Below are 22,533 nucleotides of genomic sequence, written 5' to 3'. Positions count from 1 at the left end.
CCCCAGCTCTGCCCACGGCCTCGCCCCAGCTCTGCCCACGGCCTCGCCCCAGCTCTGCCCACGGCCTCGCCCCAGCTCTGCCCACGGCCTCGCCCCAGCTGTGCCTATGCACTATAGCCGCCCCCGCCCCAGCTGCCAGAAGTCTGTCTTGTTTGGAATGTTGGACAGTCCGTCGACTCGACTTCTAAAGCGTCCTGTGCAGGCCAGCGAGCCGCTGGTGAGCCGCCTGTGTGCAGCTCTTCTTTCACTGAGAGGCATCCCGTGCTCGCCTGTCCTCCTGTTGCAGAAAAGCCCCTTCCTGTGTGTCTGTGTCCGTGCTCACTCCCGCCGTGTCTGTGGTTCATTTCTTCCCTTGTTCAGCCTGGCAGGAAGTTCAGCGACCCAACTTGTGGGTTTACTGATCACATTTACTTGTGGGTTTTTCCAGTATTTTCAGCTTTTACCTCTTCTTCCTTACTAGTTGAAGTTTTGTATTAAGTCATGCTTGTTTCATTTGGAGAGTGTATTGGTCATTTTTGTCTGACTTGAAGATGTGATCGGCTCTTCAGTAGGCAGTTGGGCAGCTGCCCTGTATTGGCTGGAGGGGGCCCCTAGGGGTGGTGCGTCCTTCCTTGTAGGTCATGCCCCGCCCCCCGTTCTAATCATTTGGAAGATGCGTGTCCCGTTCTGTCCTCTCAGTGGTTGTGCTCCAGCTTCTAATAACTTGTAAGAACGCGTCTCTGTGATCATCGCTCAGTCATGTCACAGCCGCCTCCTCCACGTAGCTCAGTGCCTTGAGCCTGTTCATAGCTCCTGTTCCCGCAGTTTCTTACTTGAGGTCAAGTCTGCCTCCTCAGACCTGGCCGCCCTCGCGGCGTCCGAGTCTGCAGTGCTGCCGTGCCAGCCGCGCTCACTCTTGTGGCGGTCACTGCCGTCCAGCTCCGGGACATGCTCGTCTCGGGCTGAGGCTCGTGGCCAGACAGCAGCCCTGGCGCCCACCCTGGCACTCAGCGAGCGGGGACCGTCTCCTCCCCGTGTTGGCGGGCCCATCTTTGAGATCTCAGTTTCTCTTTTTGGTGTGAGTTCATCTCTGTGGTTTTCGTGCACGACTACTGTGGCGATTCCGCGCGAGCTGGTGTGGGCTGCTGAGGCGCAGAGCCTGTTGCCCTCTCTGTAGCGGTAGCATCTCCTGTCTCCACACGCAGTCTCTGGCGCCATTTGAAAAGCCTCCCCTCGAAAGTGTCCTGGTAGCTCTTGCTGGTACTAAGACTCTCTGTTTCTGCATCCCCGTGCCTCTCACGTAGATGACGTTGAAGACCAAGCAGCGCATGCTGACGGAGGACTGGGAGCTCTTCAAGCAGAGGCGGTTCATCGAAGAGCAGGTACGTGTGGGTGGGAGGGCGCTGCCGGAGTGAAGCTTGTTCGCCGCAGAGCGAAGGGCTGCGGAGCCCACCTTGCGTGTCTTGCCCGGCAGACCTGTTTGCAGGCTGGCTCTCCTTTCCGCTTCCCCGGTCTTCTGTACTCCTCCAGGGACACCCACATTTATGGAGCGGCTCTCCCGGCCCATAGCCTCCCCGCGTCTCCACAGGCTCCTCCTGGGTGGGTGCTGCATCTCCGGATTCCCTTCCAGGGTCGACGCACAGTGAGGCCCCCGGCCCAGGCCTGCTCCGTTCCTCATGTGCCGGGGCTGTGCTCTCGCGGCTGCTGCCTGCCTGGCTCACTCCTTCCTGCCACAGGCTCGCCCCGCCCTGCCCGCCACCTCGGCGGCGCTCCCAGTCCCGGCATGCTGGTCTCCGGGCATTGCCCGCTTGCCCCGGTGCCTGCGCCGGCGTCTGCTGGCTGCTCTTGCAGTGAGCCCTCGGCCTCCACTCCCCTCATGCCCATGGTCCCCTCTGGGCAGCGCGGGTAGACGGCACCTGCCCTCCACGCACTCAGCGTGTGGCCCGCGTCCGTCAGGCGCCGCCCATGCCTGTGCCTGAGCTGGTCCGCGGGCTCCTTTTCTGGAACGCGGAGGCGCACCTGCCCTGGCGGGAGTTGAGGCGCTGGCCCCTCAGTGGCCCCCAGGCCCGCCGCTCCTCCAGGCGCAGCTGGTGCCCTCTGCAGTGGCCTTGCTCCCCCTGCCGGCACCATGCATGCTGCCGGGCCCCTGCCATCCTTCCCCGTGGGGACAGTGTCTGCGTAGCTGTGGGCTTGGGCTGCGGCCGCCCTGTGTGTTGGGGCCCGGGGGCTCGGGGCAGCGCTCAGCGCTCCTGCTGGCCTGGGCACCCTGAGCCCGGATGGCGGCATCCACACTGCCTCCTGCACCGTGCTCAGGCCTGGCACGCCCCGGTGGCCTCCCCGCCTCCCCAGCAGGGATGCGGGGCTCCTGTACCTCGTGGTTTCCCCTGAAGGTTGGTTTCTCACCTGTCTCTTCGTCCAAAATCTTAAGCTCCTAGGGGCAGTGAATATCTCTGTGCCCTGGTTCCCAGTGAGTCCCCATCCCACGGGAGGGCCAGGGCAAGGGCTGGGCGTCCCCCATGAGGGTGTCACAGGGTGTGTGCTGCTGAGGAGCCTGGTGGGCTCACCACCCCCACCTCTGTCTGGGCCTCTCCCCGCCCGTGCCGTGCACTGCTCGTCTGCCCCCCTTCCCAGCCCTGGCCCTCGTGAGGAAGCTGCAGGCAGCAGGTCTCTGAGTGGGACATGCACAGCATCAGAATCACTGAAAAATACAGCCGTGTCATGGGGCAGGTCTTGCAAAATTAACCTGTTGTCTCATGGTTTCCTCCAGTTCACGAAAAAGAAAGCCGTCGCTGGCGAGAACAGCTTCACAGACACCATGCGGCACGCACTGTCATCACGGCTGAGCCTGCCCGACTGCCCCAACTGCAACTACCGGCGGAGGTGAGCGCGCACGGGACCCCTGGGCGCTGCTCTGCCTGTTGGCCCTGCGCTGACCCCCTCACTCCCCGCAGATGTGCTTGTGACGACTGCAGCCTCTCCCACATCCTCACCTGCGGCATCATGGACCCCCCGGTCACGGGCGACATCCACATCCACCAGCTGCCCCTCCCGGTGGACGCAGCTCCCGACTGCCTCTCCGAGATGCGGCCGCCCGGCGTGTCGTCAGCCAGCTCAGGGTCGGCATCCAGCTCTCCCATCACCGTTCAGCAGCATCCCAGACTCATCCTCACAGACAACGGCTCTGCACCAACGTTGTACGTCACGACTTTGTCATGAGGTTTCAGAAACTTAACTCATCTGATTCCTAGATGTAGACACAGTAATGTCTGCATAAATGTGGGCAGTGGTAAGGGTGCTTTTCAAGAAAAAGGACCCTTCATTTTTTTAAATCGCTTTTAACACGGACGCAGTAAGCCCGAGCATGGGCGCTCTTCCGTGAGCTGCTGGATGCAGTGAGGCAGGCGAGCGTCGGTCCGCAGGGAGCGTCTCCCATGCTGGCCTGGCCCACACCTGTCCGCCTCATCCTCAGCTGGTGTCCACGCTTGCTCCGTGTCCTGCTGAGAGCTTGGATGGTCACTTTAGCAAGCGACTGAGAGGTTCTGTCCATGTTCCCACATTAACTGCAAGACGTTTCGTGCGAGCAAGGGGTCACCAGTTCACAGGGTGGGAAGCAGGCCCCATCCAACTCCTGGATGGGCCGTTCCTGTGATGGGTGTTTATCTAGGAGATTAAACATATCCTCCATGTGTCGTGGCGCCTGTAGGGGTCAGGAGCCCGGGGAAGGGATGGTTGCCCTGACCTTGCTGCCCATGTTCCTTGGGATTCTGGCCTCCCGACCTGGATTTTGTGTGGTGGCCCTGAGGCTCTCCTTTGGAGTCCCTGAGTTCTCAGCGTGGCTTTGATCTCGGACGCTGAGCTCCGCGGCTGCTCTCATTGAGCCCTGGGCACCCTCGGAGCCTGTGCAGGGCAGAGGGCTGTCACAGCCAGGTGTGAGCCGGCGCAGGACGGAGCGGCCGCGGCCAAGCGCCGGGCATCAGGGCAGAACCCAGGTTGGCAGGGTGCCACCTGCTCCCGGGTCTTAGCGGCTGACACCAGCTGCGGGCGGGGTGGAGCCAGGACCACGCAAGGCGCTGCGGGCACCTGGCCGCCCGCACCGTGGGGTCTGTGTCTTCCCAGCAGACGTGGCCATCCCAGCACCCTCATGGCTCCTGGCCATGTGTGTCCTTTTCCTGCTGCCACTCCGTGAGACAGACGCGCGGCGTTTCCGTGGCGTGGCGGGGCCGCGGGGCTGCCTGGATGCCCGAGTCTGGAGTCGCCGCACCTCAGGCAGCGCGTGAGCCTGTTACTTCACTCGGCTCCCCCGGGGCGGTGTGGGTGCCACCCAGGGCGGTGCTGATGTCTGCAGGTGCGGGGCCCCGGGAGCCAGACCTTACCAGCAGCTGGCCTGCCCATGGTTTATGTGGCAGCTCCAGGTGGCTGCGCACAATGGTCCTTGGACTCAGTTCTCCCAGAAGTGGGATGAAACTGAGTCTGGCTGTTCTGGACCCCCTGTCCTGAAGCCCAAAGGGCTCCAGTTCTTACGCGTTCCCTTCTGGAAGGTTGAGGCTCACGGTGGATGTGGCGGCGTGGTGTAGGCCCATGGGGTGGCGTCAGGCCTTGCTGTCAGGCCTTGAGCCGCGTACGCCGAGCTGGGAGCTGCGTGCCAGCTCTTCTGAGGCACTGGAAAGCCTTACATTTGAAGGAATCTCCACAGCCTTGAAGTCGTGTTACTTTTTTTTGTAGATATGCGGTTTGCCTATTGCTTGGATGTCTTGCTAAAGCTGGTAACTGTGTTTTGAATGGACTTGACTGCAGCTGGCCTTGTGGTGAAAAGTCAGTGTTTTGTCGTGTTAGTGCCTTTAATGCTTTGTTCAGCTGGCTATCTCTGAAATTTTGGTGCTTATAAAAACAAACACTGAAGACCTAAGGTTGGTTTCTGCACCTTTTTAATTATAATAAAAAATAGCATCTGCTTGAAAATGGCAGAGAGAACAGTTGTACAGCACGGCACTTCAAGTTGATCTGTTGAGATTTTGTGGTTTCCTTAATGTTTCTCCATTCGAAGTTTCGTTTTCCATTCTTCTGGACAGAACAAGCGGTCCTCTTGGGGCATTTTCCTCCTGGTCCAGGTCACTGGGAGCCGCTGAGACACGTGCGTGGGGCCCAGTGTCGCGCCCCTGTGCTCGAGTGCGGCTCTCCTGGGTGGGCAGTGTGCTGTCCTCAGCAGGCACGGCCCCGCGGTGATGTCTCTGCACGTCTCAGTTGCAGTGACGATGAAGACGTTGCCCCGCTGTCGGCCAAGTTTGCCGACATTTACCCCCTGAGTAACTACGAGGATGCCGAGGTGGTGGCCAGCATGAACGGCGTCCATGGAGAGCTGAACGGCGGTGGGGAGAACCTGGCCCTGAAGGACGAGGTACACGCCCAGCCTCTGCATCACGACAGAGAGTCACCCCAGACGGTGGCCGGGCTTTGAGCGTCCTGTGTTGTTCTGGTTTAAAAAGCTGAAGTTACAAGCGACTCTCTTTAAAGTCCCCTCAGGCGAGCAGTACCAGCAGCAGTTCCTCGGAAGCTGACGACGAGGAGGCAGACGGCGAGAGTAGTGGGGAACCCCCAGGAGCCCCGAAGGAGGACACAGCTCTAGGGAACGGGAGCCCCAGGAAAGAGGAAAGTAAAGTGGACAGCCCACCCCCATCTTACCCAACTCAGCAGGTACGGCTTTATTTCCTTGAACTTGGCTTTTCCCAGGCTGTCTTTTCCGTGTCTAGTTTCTCTCAACGTGAGTGCTGCTGAACACAAAAGTACCTTACTGTGAAAAACTTGTGAAGGTTAGACTGGCAAGAACCAAGGCCACTTTGCCAGACTGTCATTTTTTTCTTAGAGACTCTGGTTTTATAATAGATGCTCAGGCAGTTCTTAAAGGAAGAACCCGTGTAGGCCAAGGCTGATTAAAACATTGTAATAGGTGGTGCGATCTGCAGGAGAGGGGACACCGGAAGGTGTGCCCTGGGCCATCTGCCCCCACTTCCTCCCCTTGGCCTGGTCCAGCGCCTGCACACCCCAGCCCCCGGCCCCGCCCAGCGCCTGCACACCCCAGCCCCCAGCTCCCCCCGCCCCCCCGCACCCCGGCCCCCCCCCAGCCCCTGCTCACCCTGGCTCCCAGTCCCCCTGGTGCCTGCTCAGCCCTGGCCCCTGTTCACCCCCAACCCCTGCTCACCCCTGGCCCCTGGTCCCCTCAGCCCCTGCTCACCCTGGCCCCCAGTCCCCCTGGCTCCTGCTCACCCCCAACCCCTGCTCACCTCCAGCCCCTGCTCACCCCTGGCCCCCAGTCCCCTCAGCCCCTGCTCACCCTGGCACCCAGTCCCCCTGGCACCTGCTCACCCCCAGGCCCTGCTCACCCCTGGCCCCTGCTCACCCCCAAGCCCTGCCCACCTCTGGCCCCTTTGCACCCCCAGCCTGTGATCACCCCAGCCCCCGGTTCCCCCAGGCCCTGATCCCCAGAACCAGATTTAGTTACTGTGTGTCCTTCCAGTGTTGATTTGTGCAGGTACAAACATTCTTCCCTACTGACGAGAAAGGCCTACCCTGCCCCACACCGCCCCCGCCCTGCCCAGCAGCGTGTCCTGGCCAGCTTGGTTGGAGCTCGCTCCCGCGTGCCCTGCTGCCGGCCTCTCCGAGCCCCACTGTGGGGATGGGTCCTAGTCCTGTTTGTTTTGTTCTTAGTCTGCTGATGGACACTTGTGTTTGCCTCCCTTTACTTTCCCATCGTCAGCGCTCCAGTGAGTGACCTGCCGTGTCTGACATCTCACACGCAGGCGGTTTTGTCCCCAGGAGGCTCTCCAGCAGCAGCTTTCCCCGGTTGGAGTGTGGTGGCCTCCCCTGCTGTCACGGGGGAGAGTTTTGAACTCTTGCCAATCTGATAGATGAGAAATGGTAACCCTGTGAGGTTTCAGGTTTTATTTCATTTTTTATGGGCAAAGTTAAGCTTTCTGTCTTTTTTTTTTTTTTTTTTTTCTGTCATGTGTATTTAGGGGCTGTGTGGGCTGTTTCCTTTTATATCTAGTGTTTGGGTTTAAGAGCTCTTTAAACAAGTCCTTTATCAAGTATGTGATCCACAAACATTCTCTTCTGGCCTGTGATGCATCTATTAGTTTTTTTTACAGTGTTTTTGAAAAGCAAAAGTCACTGACTTTGAGGCATTCCAGTCTATCAGCTTTTCCTTTTATGAATCACGCTTTTAATGGCATATCCAACAGATATACTAACACAAAACTGTTTCGCTGTGGAAGGTTTGTAACTTTAGCTCTTGCTCAGGTCTGTGGTCCCGTCAGCTCAGTTTTGCAGAAGGTCCGCGGCGAGGGTCGTTTGGTACCCACTGGCACAGCGCCTGTGTCAGAAGGCCCGTGCTCCCCGCTGTATCTCGGGGCCGCTGGCTGCGCATCAGCCGACTGCAGCTGAGGGCCTGCGGCCATGCCCGGCGTCCTGCCCCAGCCTCCACGCCCCGGAAACCCGTGCTCTGCTCGACTGCTGCTGGATTGTAGGTTTGCAAGTCAGGCAGGATCTGCCTTACTCTTGCTGGGCCTTTTTCAGAATTGTTGAAGCTGTTCAGAGTCCTCTGCATTTCCATATCTGTTTTTTTCCAGGTGGGAAAGTGAAAGTGGCTCAGTTGTGTCCGACTCTTTGCGACCTCATGGACTATACGGTCCAGAATACTGGAGTGGGGAGCTGTTCCCTTCCGGGGGATCTTGCCAACCCAGGGATGGAATCCAGGTCTCCTGCATGGCAGGCGGATTCTTTACCAGCTGAGCCACTAGGGACCCCTGGAATGTTAAGCTTTTTAGAATTAATTTTTATTAGAGTATAGTTGTTTTGTAATGTTATGTTCGCTTCATATACGTTTTATTTTACTATTTTGGGTAGGGGCCACACCTCATGGCTTATAGGCTCTTAGTTCCCTGACCAGGTATTGAACCTGGGCTATGGCAGTGAGAGTGCTGAGTCCTAACCACTGGACCTCCAGGGAACTCCCCCCATATGCATTTTAGGGACAACCTGGAGAAGGAAGTGGCAACCCACTCCATATCCTTGGCTGGAAAATCCCATGGACAGAGTAGGCTGGTGGGCTTCAGTCCATGGGGTCGCAGAGTGGGTCACGACTGAGCAACTAACACTGACACTGTTACCTTCTACGGAAGACCTCCTTGGGCTTTAACAGGGGCTGCATTGAATTCTTGAATGTTTGATAAAATTCATCACCAGAACCCTCTGGGCCTAATCTTTTATTTGTGGGATGATGAGGATCAATTTTGGGAAAACAGACTTATGAACATTGCATGCTATTTCTTTACATTTGTTTAGGTCATCTTTCATTTCTTTCTGCAATTTTTAAGTTTCTAGTCTGTCTCTTAAGTCCATTGAGTCTCTAGTGTCTTTCGATTCTACAGTAAAGGCGTTTTCTGCTTTGAGTTTCCTTTTTCTTTTCGTCATTCGTTTATCTGGCTGCACTGGGTGTGGCGGCGGCATGGGGGTCGCCCGTCTTCCTGGTGGCGTGCAGAGTTTTCACTTGCAGGGTGAGTGCTCTCAGCTGCGGCGTGTGAGAGCTAGTCCCCTGACCAGGGTTGGAACTCGGGGGGCCCCCTGCATTGGGAGCACAAAGTCTTAGTTACCGGGCCACCAGGGAGTCCCTGGTTCCGATTTTCAATTGATTGTGGGTAAAATATAGAGATACAGTCAGTTCTTATGTATTGATTTTGGATTCTGCAGCTTTGCTAATAAACTTTTTCTTCTAGAGTGGTTGAGGTTTTGTGGGTTTGTTTTGGGGTTTTTTTGGTAGATTACTTTGGGTTTTATACATACAAAATCCTGTTGTCTGTGAGTGAACAGTTTTGCTTCTTCCTTTACAGCCTGGATTCAATTTCCTACTCTCGCTTTATTGAGCTAGCTGGAACCTCTAGGACAGCGCTGACTAGGAGTGGCGCCAGCAGACGCCCTTGCCTGTTCCCAGTCGTAGGGGGGACAGCGTTGACTCTTCACCCAGTAAAATGTGACGCTAGCTGTTGGTCTTTCTTAGATGTCCTTTGTCGAGCTAAGGAAATTCTGTCCTACTCCTAGCTTGTGGTTTGTGGTTTTGTTTTGTTTGTTTTATTTTTAGAATTTTATCGTGAATGTTCATTGGGTTTTTAGGATACCTTTTCTGCCTCTCTTGAGATGTCCTTGTGGTTTTCATCCTTTGCTCTGTTACCAGGTTGTATCTCATCAAGGGATTTTGAACCAATCTTGTGTTCCTGGGATAAATCCCACCTGGTCATGGCATATAGTCTTTTTTAAAAAAATAATTGTTGCTTGACTGGTTTGCTAATGTCTTGTTAGGATTTCTCCATCTGTGTTAATGAAGGATATTGGTCTGTTGTCTATGATGTCTTTGAAACTCAGCACTAAAAAAACTTAAGATCATGGCATCCTGTCCCATCACTTCATGGCAAATAGAAGGGGAAAAAGTGAAAGCAATGACAGATTTTTATTTTGTTGGGCTCCAAAATCACTGCAGATGGTGACTGCAGCCATGAAATTAAAAGATGCAAAGAGTCAGACATGACTTAGCTACTGAACAGCAGGAGCAACCGCGATGTCTACCTCGGAGAATGAGCTGCAGAGTGTTCGTTCCACCTGTATTTCCTGAAGGAGTTTGTCTGAGATTGAGGTTTCTTAAATATTTGATGGAATTCACCAGGGAAATCCCATGGACCTGATCTTTTTTTGTGGGAAAATTACTAATTCAAATTTTGTTTACTTGATACAGGTCTGTTCAGATTTTCTATTTCTTCTTGGATTGAGTTTAATGATTTGCGTCTTTTTAGGAATTTATCCATTTCATCTAAGTTGTCTAATATGATGTCTCATGGTTGTTTATTATCTCTTTTTAGTTCTGTGGAGGCTGTAGTAATGTTAATTCCTGATTTGGGTAATTTTATTTACTCCTTTTTAACTCCCTCAGTCACTCTGGCTATATTTTTGTAAATCAATTTTTGTGTGTGTGTGTATGTTTTTTCTGTTTTTCTCTTTTTTGTTTCATTGATTTCTGTTCTGATCTCCATTATTTTTTATATATTCTGGGGGTTAATTTTTTCTTTTCCTAGCTTCTTAAATCTAAAGCTGAGATGACTGATTTTAGAGCTTCCAAATTTATTAAGACTTGCCTTATGGCCTAACATGTGGTCTAACCTAGATGTGCGCTTGAATATCCTATAATTGAAAGTTCGGTCAAATTGATAGCATTATTCAAGTCTTCTGTATCCTTACTGATTTCCTATCTAATTCTAAAAATCACTGAGAGAGACATATTAAAGGCTTGCTATGACTTTCAGATCATCTATTTCCTTTTCAAATCCTCCAGGTTTTGATTCTTGCATTTTGGGACAGTGTTGTTGAATGTCTGTCCATATGATTACTGTTCTGCCTCCCTAATATATTGGCCCTTTTGTCACTGTGAAATATCTCCCTGCTGTTATTTTTTATCCTAGACTATTTTCCCTAATATTAAAATAGCCATTCCAGCTGTCTTCAGGTTACTATGTGCATGTTTTATGAATTTTTACCCTTTTAATTTTAGCTTCTTTGTATCTTTCTCTCCAGCCTTTTAGCTTGATCTTGTATTTTTACCCTGTCCGCCAGTTTCTCCTTTCGTTTGGAGTGCTTCGCTCACAGCTGGTGTTGTGGGTGGTGGTGCCCTCACCTCCCATTGTGTTGGTCATTTCTGTGTCTTGTGTTTCTGTACCTCTGTCTCTACTTCCTTTTTTCATATCAAAATTTTAGTGTACCATTTTTAATTTTGCTATCGATTCTTGAATTATATTATTTTTGTTTTGTTTTTTAGTTAGTTTTTAAAGGGTATAGGGAGTTGGGGATAGGAAGAGCCCTGGGCAAGAAAGCTAGAACCCCTCTGTGCTTAAGTAGAAGTTCTAGCGGGTTTTCGTGAGTAAACACTTCTCGATGTGTTTTCCGTTTGGTCGATTTCCAGCCTCAGAACGCTTGCCTCTGACAGTTGTTTTCAGGTTTGCACTTGTTTTGAGGGAGAAGAGTCACCAACCGCTTCATTCCACCTTAGCCGGAAGTCCCGTCTCTGGTGCACTTTGAAGAACCTCTGTGTAGCCACCCGTTAAGCACTGTGAGCCCAGCGGAGACTGGCACCAGTGGTCTCCTTGTCCTTGCTCCCAGCTCCCTCTCTCCACTCTGCCATCTTGCAGTCCCCGCGGCCCTGGTCAGACGGGTGAGGCTGCCGCCCCGGCAGACACCCAGCCGGGGTAAGGTGCGCACACCTTGTCTCTCCAGGCCTCTTCAGTCCCAGTCCTGGGGGCCCTCATCCACCTTGCAAGGAGGGACCTGTCCACCCGGGGTGTCAGGACGTCCCACTGCCTTTTTATTTGCTGTGTGGCTGACTCGTTCAGTCCATGTCGATCTTTGTTTCCCTAAATACTCAGTACTCACTCACTAAATACTCACTAAATACTTTTTCTTTCCCTTTAGGCAGAACAAGCTCCAAACACTTGTGAATGCCATGTTTGTAAACAAGAGGCGTCTGGATTAACGCCGTCAGCAATGGCTGCTGGCGCCCTGCCTCCCGGGCACCAGTTTCTGAGCCCTGAGAAGCCCGCACACCCGGCGCTGCACCTGTACCCCCACATCCATGGGCACGCACCCGTGCACGCCGTCCCCCACCTGCCTCGCCCTCTCATCCACCCCACCTTGTACACAGCGCCCCCCTTCACACACAGTAAGGTGAGTGTGCAGAAAGGGCCGGGGCGCTCACGCACCACTCAGACCTTGAGAGCGTGTTCAAACAGATCCGCAAAGTGACGGCTTTGTGTGGGACAGCGGCCACGCTCATGGGAGGGCCTACAGACGCTTCTTTTTACCATAATATCGTAACCTCCTGGAGTTTTGAACCTCTACACTTGTAAAAACAATCGTGGACGTCATGGTTCATTCCTTAGGAATTGACCAGGATGTGAAGAGTGGTACTGGCATAATGAGTTAAGCTAGGGACCACAGGGCCTCTGCCCACCCAGAGAGCAGCCCAGTTCTCCAGCTTTTCGGGGCCTGGCGGTAGCAGGTAACATAGCTTGAACGTAGCATGAGTCCTCTAACACTGGCCAGGCTCCACAGGGTCTTAAATGACAGTCCTCTTAATCATAAATTTTAACTTTTCATCAGTTATTCTGGCTAATGTTATTAGTTCTAATCAGTCAAAAATAGAACTCTCCCCAAACTCGACTCATAGACAGTGGTTCTCCAGTGTGATAGAAAGTGAGCATGCAGCGTGAGAGGGGCGCTGTCAGGCCGCATGTCACCCCTCACTGGGGTTTGCTGTCTGTCTGCTGGGGAGGGCACTGCGTGGTAATTGCTGATTTATTATAGAGCATCCTCCGTTTGTTATGGTCTGTGATAACAAGTGCTTGGTAACCACTCAAATTTATGCCTAAATCTTATTAGGTTGACGATTGCTTCCCCGATAGCTCAGCTGGTAAAGAATCTGCCTGCAGTGCAGGAGACCCCAGGAAGATCCACTCCAGAGGGGACAGGCTACCCACTCCAGTATTCTTGGGCTTCCCTTGTGGCTCAGCTGGTAAAGAACCCGCCTGCAGTGCGGGAGACCTGGGTTCTATCCCTGAGTTGGGCAGATCCCCAGGAGAAGGGAAAGGCTACCTACACCGGTATTCTAGCCTGGAGAATTCCATGGACTCTATAGTTGATGGGGTCGAAAAGTCAGACACGACTGAGCGACTTTCACTCTCTGACTCATTGCTCAGTTCAAACTTGATGACACCTTTGTTAACCGGGTCATTTTAAGTAGCTTATTCACGTTTATGTTCAAGGCCAGGCTGTTTGTATGGTCCGCCCAGTCCGTCACCCTTTTCCTCAGGTGAGTGTATGAGTTTGGGAGCTGTTTGCTCCTTGTTCTTACCTAGATAGAGCTCCATTTCCTAGTCCCTAGGGAACCACCGGGAGAAGAGGGTGTAGAATGTTCTCTCATATGCTCGTGCTGGTAGAAATTATTCAAGAATTAGTTCCTAAAAATCTTCAAGTAAAGTAGTGAAATTTATTATTCCCACTCTAGTTAAAACTGAGTTATCCCCTGGATTTTGGCCTTTTCTTAGGATGTTACCAACGTGTATAGAAGGATAAAGGGGGGAAGCATCATCTGGGTCACAGTCTGTTACCACCGAACTGTAATCCAGCAGGTGGATGAGAAAGATTCATGGGTCGAAGACGCTGCAGAGGGGCAGCCGTGAGGCTGTGTTTTAGCCGCTGGCTGTTAGTGCCACGATCATTCACTGGTGCAGCTGAAATGCACTAGCTGGGTGTGCCTTCCTCGGAGGAACGAGGTGCGTCTGCCAGAGCGCTTGGTCTGTGCCTGGTACAAAAGCGTTTCTCTGCATGGGGTTTGCAAAGCTGGCGTGTGTTCTTTGAGTTACTGTGACTTAGCCACGTGCTCTGGCTCCACACAGGGCGTGCCCAGCCCTACAGGGGTTGGTGGAGGAGAACTGCACGGTAGTGGAAGGACATGGTGGTCCTCAGCTCCGTGAGAGCAGGCTTCTCAGCGAGATGACTGCCCCACGCAGGCGGGGGCCAGCCCCAGGTGTGGGCAGCTGTGCCCACTGAGGCTCTTCTGACCAGCTTCTCTTCCTGCGTCGTCAGGGCTTTTAGGAATTTCTGCTCTGGTTAGTTGTCGCCTTTAGGACTGTCACTCTAATTGTAATTCTTCTAATTCATACTTTTGCCGTTGTGGGAAAATAGTACGTAAAACGCTTGGAATGGGTACTGTTAAAATTTTATTTTCTTGAGATTAGAAAGACTTGAAGACTATTTCCATTTTCGGAAGTCTTCATTACCACTGATATGTTTATAATTTGTATGTTGAGTAATGTTACTTAAAAATTATAAGTAGTTGCAGGAGGTAAATACAGTGATGAAATACTGAAGAAAAAAATTAAAACTAAGCGACAGGAAATTTAGTTTCCAAATATTCGGGAGTTCTCTAGCCTACTTCCTGTTGCTGGTTCTACTTCAGTCCCCTTCTGGCCTGAGAGCGCTCCCTGCATCCCTAGTCTTTCTCTCAGGGCTGCTCTGGGGCCCGAGGTGGCCCGTCTTGGCAGGTGCTCTCTGTTCCTTAGGTCGAATGGCACTCTGCTGCTCTGTGTGCGGCAGGCAGCGGCTGGCTGGTGGCGTGGGGTCCAGGAGTGCGCTCGCTGGCCCTGCTTCGCCCCTGCTGGGGGGGGCGGGGGGCTGCAGCTCCCGGCGGGTCCGCCTGCTCTGCTGCAGGCCCCAGCAGCCTTGGCGCCATGCAGTTCGGTGCGCTGCTGTTCGACGCTCCTGTGTCTGGGCTGCTCGCGTGCTCTTGGAGGGCCGGCCCTTTGGTAGCTGGGGATGGCTCCTCGCGCTGCAGCCTGGGCTGTCTGCAGGTCGTGTGGCCCCTGCGGCCTCGCTCAGCGCTGCCTGGGGTGATCTGCCGTTGCTGCTCACAGCAGCTGTCTTGTCGACAGGCATCGTTGGGTCTTGGGGCTTTGGGGGCTGGGGGAAGCTTCTTGTTGTTTAATATATTCTGGTCATCTCTGTATTTTCATTGGTGTATTTATCCCATTCACTTTTATTTTTTTATGTGTTTGGATGAATCCCCATGTTTGTAACTATTTTCTATTTGTTGCCAGAGGCTCCCTTTTCTGCTTTCTGTACTCTCACTTGAACATTTTCTGATTAATTTTATTTCCTCTTACCATATCAATTATACCTCTTTTTCCATTTTAGCAGTTGTATTAGAAAGCACCTTCTGACTAAACGAGGGCCGCTCCCAACACTGCTCCTCCACTTGGTGTGTAGTTGAGCTGCTTGTAACAGGTTATTCCAAGTTCCTCCTTCCTGTCCCTTGTGACGTTGCAGTCATCATTTTCATTTATCCAACATTAATCGCCTGGTACATTGTTACTATTATTCCTGCAAATTTTTTTTTAAGATCAATTAACAGTGAGAAAAAAGAGATTTTATTTTCCTGTGTTTATTCCTTTTCCATCGCTCTCTCTTCCTTTATGTAGATCCAAGTTTCTGATCTATGTTATGTTCCTTCTTCCTGAAGAAAATCTTTTAGCGTTTCTTGCAGGGCAGGTCTGCTGGAGATGTGTCCCCTCAGTGTTTGTTTGTCTGAGGAAGTCTTTATTTCTCCTTCACTTTTGAAGGATAATTTCGCTGGATACAGAATTCTAGGTTGGTGGGTTTTTTTTTTTTTTCCTTTGAACACTTAGAACCTGGTTAACCCTGCTCTCTTCCTGCTTGCGTGGTTTAAGTGAGATGTCTTCTGTGACTGTGTCCCTTGCTCTGTAGGACAGGGTTTGTTCCCCTCAGCCCACCCCAAGGCTGCTTCCAGGATTCTGGCTTGGGTTCTGCCGCTGGGATGTGCTGCGCCCGGGTGGGGTCTCGTGGGGGTCTTGCTGGTGCCCTCTGAGCCTCCTGGCCTGCTCTGGTGCCGGTCGAGTTGGGACATCCTTGGCTGTCCCTTGGACGTCCTCTACTCCTCCAGGCCTCCTTCCTGCCTGCTCTGCTCCTGCAGACTCCAGCCCTGTGTGGAACATCTTTTGAGAGGGCCCCAAATTCTTGGACGTTCTGTTCTCTTTTTTTGTCATTGCTGGTGCCATTTTTTGGAGGATTTTGTGTGTTTAAATTCTCATTTCTCTTCGTATCCCAGTTTGAAAAGTCTTTCTTGTCGTGTCTTGAGGCTCATCGTTTCCCTTCTTGGCTGTGTTCAGTCTGCCGAGTCTTGGTTTTTCTCTCCGCGTTTTTTTATTTCTAGCATTTCTTTTTAACTCTTTCTTAGAGTCTCTCTGTTCATGGTACCAATTTGTTCTTGCGTGCTAACTGCATTTCCTGTCCGTAGCACAGGAAAAGTTTTAGGCTGCCTGCCTCATGGTCTCCCTGTCTACCGCTCTGCTGTCTCTTCCTGAACCTCTGACCAGACCTTCTCATCCTGCTTTTTGTACCCGTGGTCCCTCCCAGCCTGATCACCTTCTATTCTGAGAACTTCTTGTTGGATCACTCTTCCGGTTTCGTGGTTTTCCTGTTGTGTCTAACCTACTCCTTCAGTTTGAGTTTTTAATCCTACTTGTGATTCTTATTTCTGAGCTTTATTTTTCAAATGTGTTAGAAACTTTCTATGTTCTCTTGTTCCTCGATCACCTTTTCTTTCATCTTTCCTTTCTGTGAGCGTTTCACACATAGTTACTCTGTGTTTGGATGAAGCTGTGAGGCTCCAACCCTTTTTATTGTGAGGTCATGCATGCTCAGCAGACCCTGAATGGGGGTGCTTCCTCGGGAGGGGACCCCACTTGCTGGCGTGGAGGTGCTGCTGGTGTGCTGGCCCCTGGACCCCCAGCTCCCCTTGCCTCTGGCTCTGCTTCCTCCCATGGGACCGCAGGGCCGTTTGCTCATCTCTGTCACCGTGGTGCACACGCCCGCAGGGCTCCCGTCCCTTCTTGCACCTCCGCTGGGGCCGGGTTTTTCTTGCTGTGTTCTTAGCAGCTCCCTGTGAACGGTTTCCCTTGCTTTCTCTGTAGCTCAGCACCTGGTTACAGAGGTGTCCTGTGCCGTTTGGGATCTGGGACATGTCTCCCCTCAACGGACAAAACCCGAGGAGAGCGGGGGAGGACTTGCCACCTGAGAGAGGAGAGCCCACGGCCGCACGCCTGCTCCTCCCCTGCCGCTGGCCCGGGGCCGAGCTCGAGGCCCCCGGCTTTACGTGCTGTGTCCTTCCTGTCTGGAAAATGTGTCAAGAAGCAGTTGCCCCCTTAGGACGGGGCTGGAGCGCTGTCTTGGGCGCTCCACAGGAGCACGGGGTGGCCTGGAAGCGGTGGGTGAGTTCAGTGCATCAAGGGAGCCTGGGGATGGGGCTCCCGCACGGCCGTGGGCATGCACACCCCTCACCCCCTCACCGGGCTCCTCGTGTGCAGCCGCTGCGGACATGGCTTGCTGAGTTACACGGGGAGCAAGTGTCAGCTCCGCTGGAGTCTGAGGAGGGAGAAGACTGCGTGGGGAGAGGGGAGTGAGCTGATCGCCGTCTGCCGGTCGTGGCGGGGCTGCGGCCCGTGTTACTGAGTTCAGTTCTTCTGGGCTAAGAAATAGCAAAAGGAGGGTGGTGTGTTTGCCTCTTCCTCTGGCAAGAGCACTGAGGAGCCTTTGAGGAGAAGCCCAGTGGAGAGCGACTCTCACCCCTGCGCGCTGGGCACTTGGTGGCCCTTCTGTTCGGGCACTGGGTGTTGGCAGCAGCTGCCACCCGCGTGGGGCTCCACCTGCTGCTCCCCGGGCTCTGGGCTCTGTGCAGGACATGCTGGGTCTCACGACTCCTGCGTAAATTCAGAAGTGTGCTTCGCTGAAGTCATCAGTTAGTGTGGCTGGGCATCCAGTTAGAGCACAATTGTGCTTTCCTGTGAATCAGTTTTGACACATCAGAACTTCTGTGAGTTAAAGCCATAAGGATTTGTATAAAGATTGAAGTCAGTGTTGTAATTTAATAGTGTTGTCCACACGTGCTTTACGTCGTTCACGTCCTTATGGTGGTGTGGCCCCCAGGTGGTCTGGCGACAGGGGCCTCCTCTCCTCCTGAAGGAGGCCCTTGGCTCTGGAGGTGGGCAGGCCTCTGCAGACGCCTCCACCCAAGTGCAGCCTGGTTGCTGCGGCCCCCCGCTGCCCTTAGTCTCCACCATTGGACCTCCTGTTTTGCATACATGGTCTTCTGAACCAGACATACAGCGTCCCTAGCTTATGTCTCCATGTAACAGCTCCGTGGTTACAGTCCGTACTCCACTCAGCATTTGTTGAACAGCAGGCTGTGCCAGGCCCTGTGCTGTCTGCTAGATAAAGGAAGACAGTACTCCCAGCCCTTGCTTTCAGAAATCTCGTTGTCTAAAGAGAAGACAAAACCGTGATCAAATTTGAAAACTGAAAATGCTGTGGTGAACCTCGATAGAAGTAGTACCCGCAGTGCAGACAGACGGCCCTGAGGGGAGACCCCAGCCCGGGAGCCTGTGGGTGGGCTGCAGAGAGGTGGCGTGGGGCAGAGCGCTGATGACTGAGCAGAAACCGGAGAGGCGTGGGTGGCGTGGTGCAGGCCGTCAGCGGACGCTCTCGGGGAGAAGGCGGCACTCGCTGTCCCCGGGCTCTTGAGGGGCTTGCCAGTGCTCAGTGTGAGTCTGCGTCCTGAGCCAGCCAGCCTGACTGCGGGCACAGGCTGTCCCACCTCCCAGCAGGCTCTGCGCGCCCCGGGGCCTTCAGCACTGAGGCCTCCCATTTGTCCATGCCTCGTGCTCCGTCCCTGCTCCGTGGAGACTGACGCCTGCTGGGAGTTTCCTTGCCCTTGCCCTTTGCCCCAGACTTCCTGCCAGGTCAGCAGGTCAGGCTCCTGCCGTGGTGCTGGGGGTCTGGTCTGCCCTGCTTCCTCCCCGTCAAGTTCCGAATCTGCTCCCGCCTCACCCTCCACCTTCGTTTGCCTGAGCCCATTGAGGGCAGTGGTGCGCTAAGCTGCTCAGCTGCCCGAGCGGAAGGACCCCACCCCTGGCCCCGGCTCCGTGAGAGGGCAGCAGCACCTTGAACTGGGCTGGGGTGCTAGCTTGTGTCTAGGGAGACCCCACTTAGCGCTCAGGAGACGCTTCCTTTGGGCCCAGCGACACTGAATACTTGCCGTGCACTGTCTGGTTTAATTCTTACCACCTCCCCTGGAGGTAGGTGTTTCCAAACTACAGCTGAGAAAACTAAAGCACAAAAAGATTGAGGAATTTGCCTGAGGTCACACAGCTAGGAGAGGGCGAGCTGGCCCGTGAACCCCTTAGCCCGTGCAGCCCAGAGGCTGGGACGGGAGGAGAGTTCAGCCCAGCTCCGGCCCTGACGTGGCGCCCCCGGGAGTGGGGACACAGACCCTCCCCTCCTCCCTGCCCGCGAGCGCGCCGCGCCCCCCCCCACCCGTACTAACCACCCCTTGTCATCCTTGTCCCTGCTCTTCTCCCCAGAGCGCCACAGGCCCACTTCTGCACCCAGCTGACCAGACCGCCTCACCCTGCTGCCTAGAGCCCTCTGTGCCCCCCAGCCCCCCAGGATAGAAGGCACACGTGCGTGTCTCTCCGTGGCCCCTCAACCCGTCCGGTTGACTCCTTTGTGCCTGGACGCCTGCTGGCCCCGTGCTCTGGCCTGTCCCTTCCCCACTCTGCCCAGCCTGGCCCTTGGGGTTCTGCTCCTGGGGGGGTCCTCCCCAATGCTCCCCTCCCCCGCCACCCCGGAACTGAGCACACTCACTGCTCACATCTGTGTCCCCAGGGGTATTCCCACACACCTGGAGGGACAGGGTGGATGGCGTGTGCTGGTGTCGGCGAGATGAGGGGGTGGCAGGGCCAGGCTCCAGGGGGCCCTGCCCCCCAGGCACCTTCCATAATTCGAGGCAGGGCAGTTGCGCCACCAGTGGGTTGGATGTGAGTCTTGAGTGCTGACAGGGAGAATCCTGGACTCGTGGGCTCGCTGGGGCAGGCCACCGCAGCCTGGGCTCCAGGGGGTGAGAGGGGGGTAGTGGCGGCTCTCCAGGGCGTGGCAGCTCGGCTGTGGCAGGAGGTTCACCCAGGCCAGCAGGGTCGTGAGCTGCAGTTAGGACGTTCTTGGGAGGTGGTCACCGTGAGCCACACTGTGGGCCGAGCAGTAGCTTGAAGTCTGGGGGCCGAGGGCAGACCGTGTGTCCAGAGGCCAAGTGAGCAGAAGCACAGGGCAGGCCATACCATGCTCAGGACTTGGTTCTACGTCAGGGGGTGGGGAGCCACCGGCTCAGCCTGAGCACGGAGCGCCACGCTCCCGCTCACGTTCCACGAGCCCGCTCTGGCCGCGCCTAGGGAGGGGCGTCAGGCAGGGGCACAGCTGTGGGCCGGGACGGGGCAGGACGCCCAGGCGTGCAGGGGGCAGCTGACGGCCAGTCAGCCCGGAAACGTTTGGGCAGGGCTTTCCTTCCACACCCTGGGAGGGTGGGCTCAGCTCAGTGTCGAACCCATCTGTGCCCACACTTCTGCACTCTGCCCAGGTGTGAGGGAACAGGGCCGGAGCTGACCTCTTATCAGTGGCTCCACGGGGACTTCTGACTGGTGATTTTTAAAACGTCAGGTGAGAGTGAGCCATCGGAGCAGGCCTCATGCAGGCGGCCTCGCTTAAAACGTGACTCAGGAGCGACACTGGCAGGCCCTGAGCTGCCTGAGCGTGTGCGGTCAGCCCCTTGAGCACCAGCTGCTCTCCGAGTCTGCGTCCGCTGCTGCTGCCCGTCACGTGCGGCCCCGGGTGTGCTCAAGTGTGCCTTCCATGAGGTGTGTTCCCTGCACGCCTGTTGGCGGCACGCGTGCCCCCCAGGTTTCAATAACAACTTGTCTGTCTTTAGTTTAAATCCTTAGGTGAACAGAATATTAATTTTGATATGTGATTAGAACATTTTTTTTTGTAGGCTTTACCACCAGCACCTGTTCAGAATCACACAAATAAACATCAGGTATTCAGTGCGTCTCTTCAAGACCATATTTACCCGAGCTGTTTTGGGAGCACTCCAGAGTGGACTAGCTCTAAGTTTATAAGTCTTTGGGGATCAGAAGTGATGAATGATAAGAACTGGAACCCTGGCACTTACTTGCCAGATACAATTTCTGGTAAGGAACTCGTTAAACCTTCGTTGGAGTTTACAGAGACCTGAGCTGAGCCGATGCCACCTGTTGCTGCAGCTCCCCAGCAGGTCCCAGGCCGCTCCTTCCCCTGGCTTCCGCTGAGGGCGGCAGGCCCCCGCCCAGTCAGGCTGCTGCTCGAGTCCCGCTGCACCGACAGAGCCGTGCAGGCCCCGGGCTTGGCAGCCAGGAGCCTGCTGCCTCAGACGCTGGGTCTCCCTGCCCCTGGGCTGCGGCGCATCTAGGCTCCAAGGCACGGTGGTCAGCTTTGGCTCCCTAGAAGTGGTGACCCCTAGAGCTTGGCCCGGGCAGCGGGGTGCTGTGGCTTGAATGCTGTGACTTCCGTTCCTTCCTCTCCTGCTCTGCCCCTACACGGGCCCTGTCCCCGCTAACAAGCACCTCCCCGCGGCCGCCTCAGCTGCCGAGGCGCCGGCGCCTTCCTGGCAGGACAGGGCGCGCGGATGAGGGCTGCCCGTCTGCCTCGTCTCTGTCGTCCATGTGAGGACAGCCCTGGGGGCCCCACCCCAAGCCCTGCATGAGCTCGAACAAGAAGCTAGACTTGACGTCTGGTCTGTGCTTGGAAGGGGTTTCTAGCTGTGTGACCTTGGGCAAGTTACTTAGCCTCTCTGGCCTCAGTTTCTTCATCTCTAGGTTAGGCATTAGAGCGCTAAGCTCAGAAAGCAGTGTTAAGATGCTAGATAACTTTTAGGAAGCACCTGGCATGGGAATTGGCATATAGCAGGCGCTCAGTCAGTGCTTCTTAGACACGAACCAGCTGACTAGCGCCATCACCGGGACTCCTAGCCCTAGCAGCCCCCAGCATTCATAGTTTAGTCAGTAGCTGCTCTTTAGAGTTGACCTAATCCTGTGTCTTTTGGAAGCATTAATTGTCCCATTCTTCTCTGAAGGGAGTGACTTATTAGGGCCAACACTCTCAGAAGCAAGACCTGAAGCGCTTCCGCCTCCATCTAGCAGTGAGACGGCTGCAGTTTCCGATAGTAAAGAGAAAAAGACTGCTGCAAAAAAGAAATGTTTGTACAATTTCCAAGACGCTTTCATGGAAGCGAACAAAGTCGTCATGGCCACGTCGTCGGCCACGTCCTCCGTGTCCTGCACGGCCACCACGGTGCAGTCCAGCAGCAGCCAGTTCCGCGTGTCGTCCAAGAGGCCGCCGCCTCTCGGTAAGGCCCGCCCGCTCGCCGGGCCCCGCTTCCCGAGGGGCCCCGCTGCCCTAGGGGCCTGCCTCCTCCTCGGCGTGCCCTGAGGCGTCAGTGCAGGTGACACCCACAGGTGCCTGTGCCAAGGGAGCATGTCCTCTGGGCCGTGACGAGGGTGTTGCTGCCACGCTGACCCCCGGGGCTCTGCCACGCTGCGTGCTGCCTTGTCACTCTCCTCACTGTGTGCTGTGAGAGGAAGAGGGCACTGCTTTCAGAACACGGAGAGGGATTTTCAGTCACCTTGAAGCAGGAGCCTCGTGCGGAGTAAGCCGACAGGGTACCAGCCCGCCCGAGGTGTAGCCCCGCCGCCATGCAGGCCCCTGGTGCGGAGATGTTGCCACCGCTCTGATCTGAGCCCAGGGCAGAGCGGGCTTGAAGGCGACGTCAGAAGCACACGGGAGCAGGACCAGAGAGGCCTCGTGAGCCAGAGTTAGGGCTGTGTGGGCATCGAGAGGAGTAAAGGAGTGTGGATGGCGGCACCCAGCCAACGTCGCAGGTCCTTCAGGGTCCTCAGGAAAGGGAGCTGGGGGTCGGGAGCTCTTAGGGTCAAAGCTCACTGCTGCCTCAGATGCACAGCCCATACGTGCAGGGGCTGCTCTGCGCCCAGCCAGAGACAGCGCCAGGTAAGCGTCCTCACGGGCTTC

At 55.0% G+C, this 22,533-nt stretch overlaps 1 protein-coding gene across 1 annotated transcript in view; it reads left to right on the top strand.

The window, feature by feature from the left end:
• The window catches only part of FAM193A (family with sequence similarity 193 member A), an 82,291-nt gene that overhangs the window by 39,059 nt on the left and 20,699 nt on the right, over window positions 1–22,533 (top strand). The window contains exons 7-14 of the mRNA XM_040237674.1: window positions 1,284–1,361; window positions 2,747–2,859; window positions 2,931–3,173; window positions 5,221–5,374; window positions 5,491–5,670; window positions 11,482–11,733; window positions 20,462–20,660; window positions 21,581–21,853. Coding sequence (XP_040093608.1) covers window positions 1,284–1,361; window positions 2,747–2,859; window positions 2,931–3,173; window positions 5,221–5,374; window positions 5,491–5,670; window positions 11,482–11,733; window positions 20,462–20,660; window positions 21,581–21,853 — 1,492 coding nt within the window. The remainder of the gene's footprint in view (window positions 1–1,283; window positions 1,362–2,746; window positions 2,860–2,930; window positions 3,174–5,220; window positions 5,375–5,490; window positions 5,671–11,481; window positions 11,734–20,461; window positions 20,661–21,580; window positions 21,854–22,533) is intronic.

The sequence above is a fragment of the Oryx dammah genome, unplaced genomic scaffold (assembly GCF_014754425.2).
Source record: "Oryx dammah isolate SB20612 unplaced genomic scaffold, SCBI_Odam_1.1 HiC_scaffold_3, whole genome shotgun sequence".
Taxonomy (NCBI): domain Eukaryota; kingdom Metazoa; phylum Chordata; class Mammalia; order Artiodactyla; family Bovidae; genus Oryx; species Oryx dammah.
The sequence above is the reverse complement of the archived record's forward strand: the minus strand, read 5'-3'. Positions and strand labels throughout refer to the sequence as shown.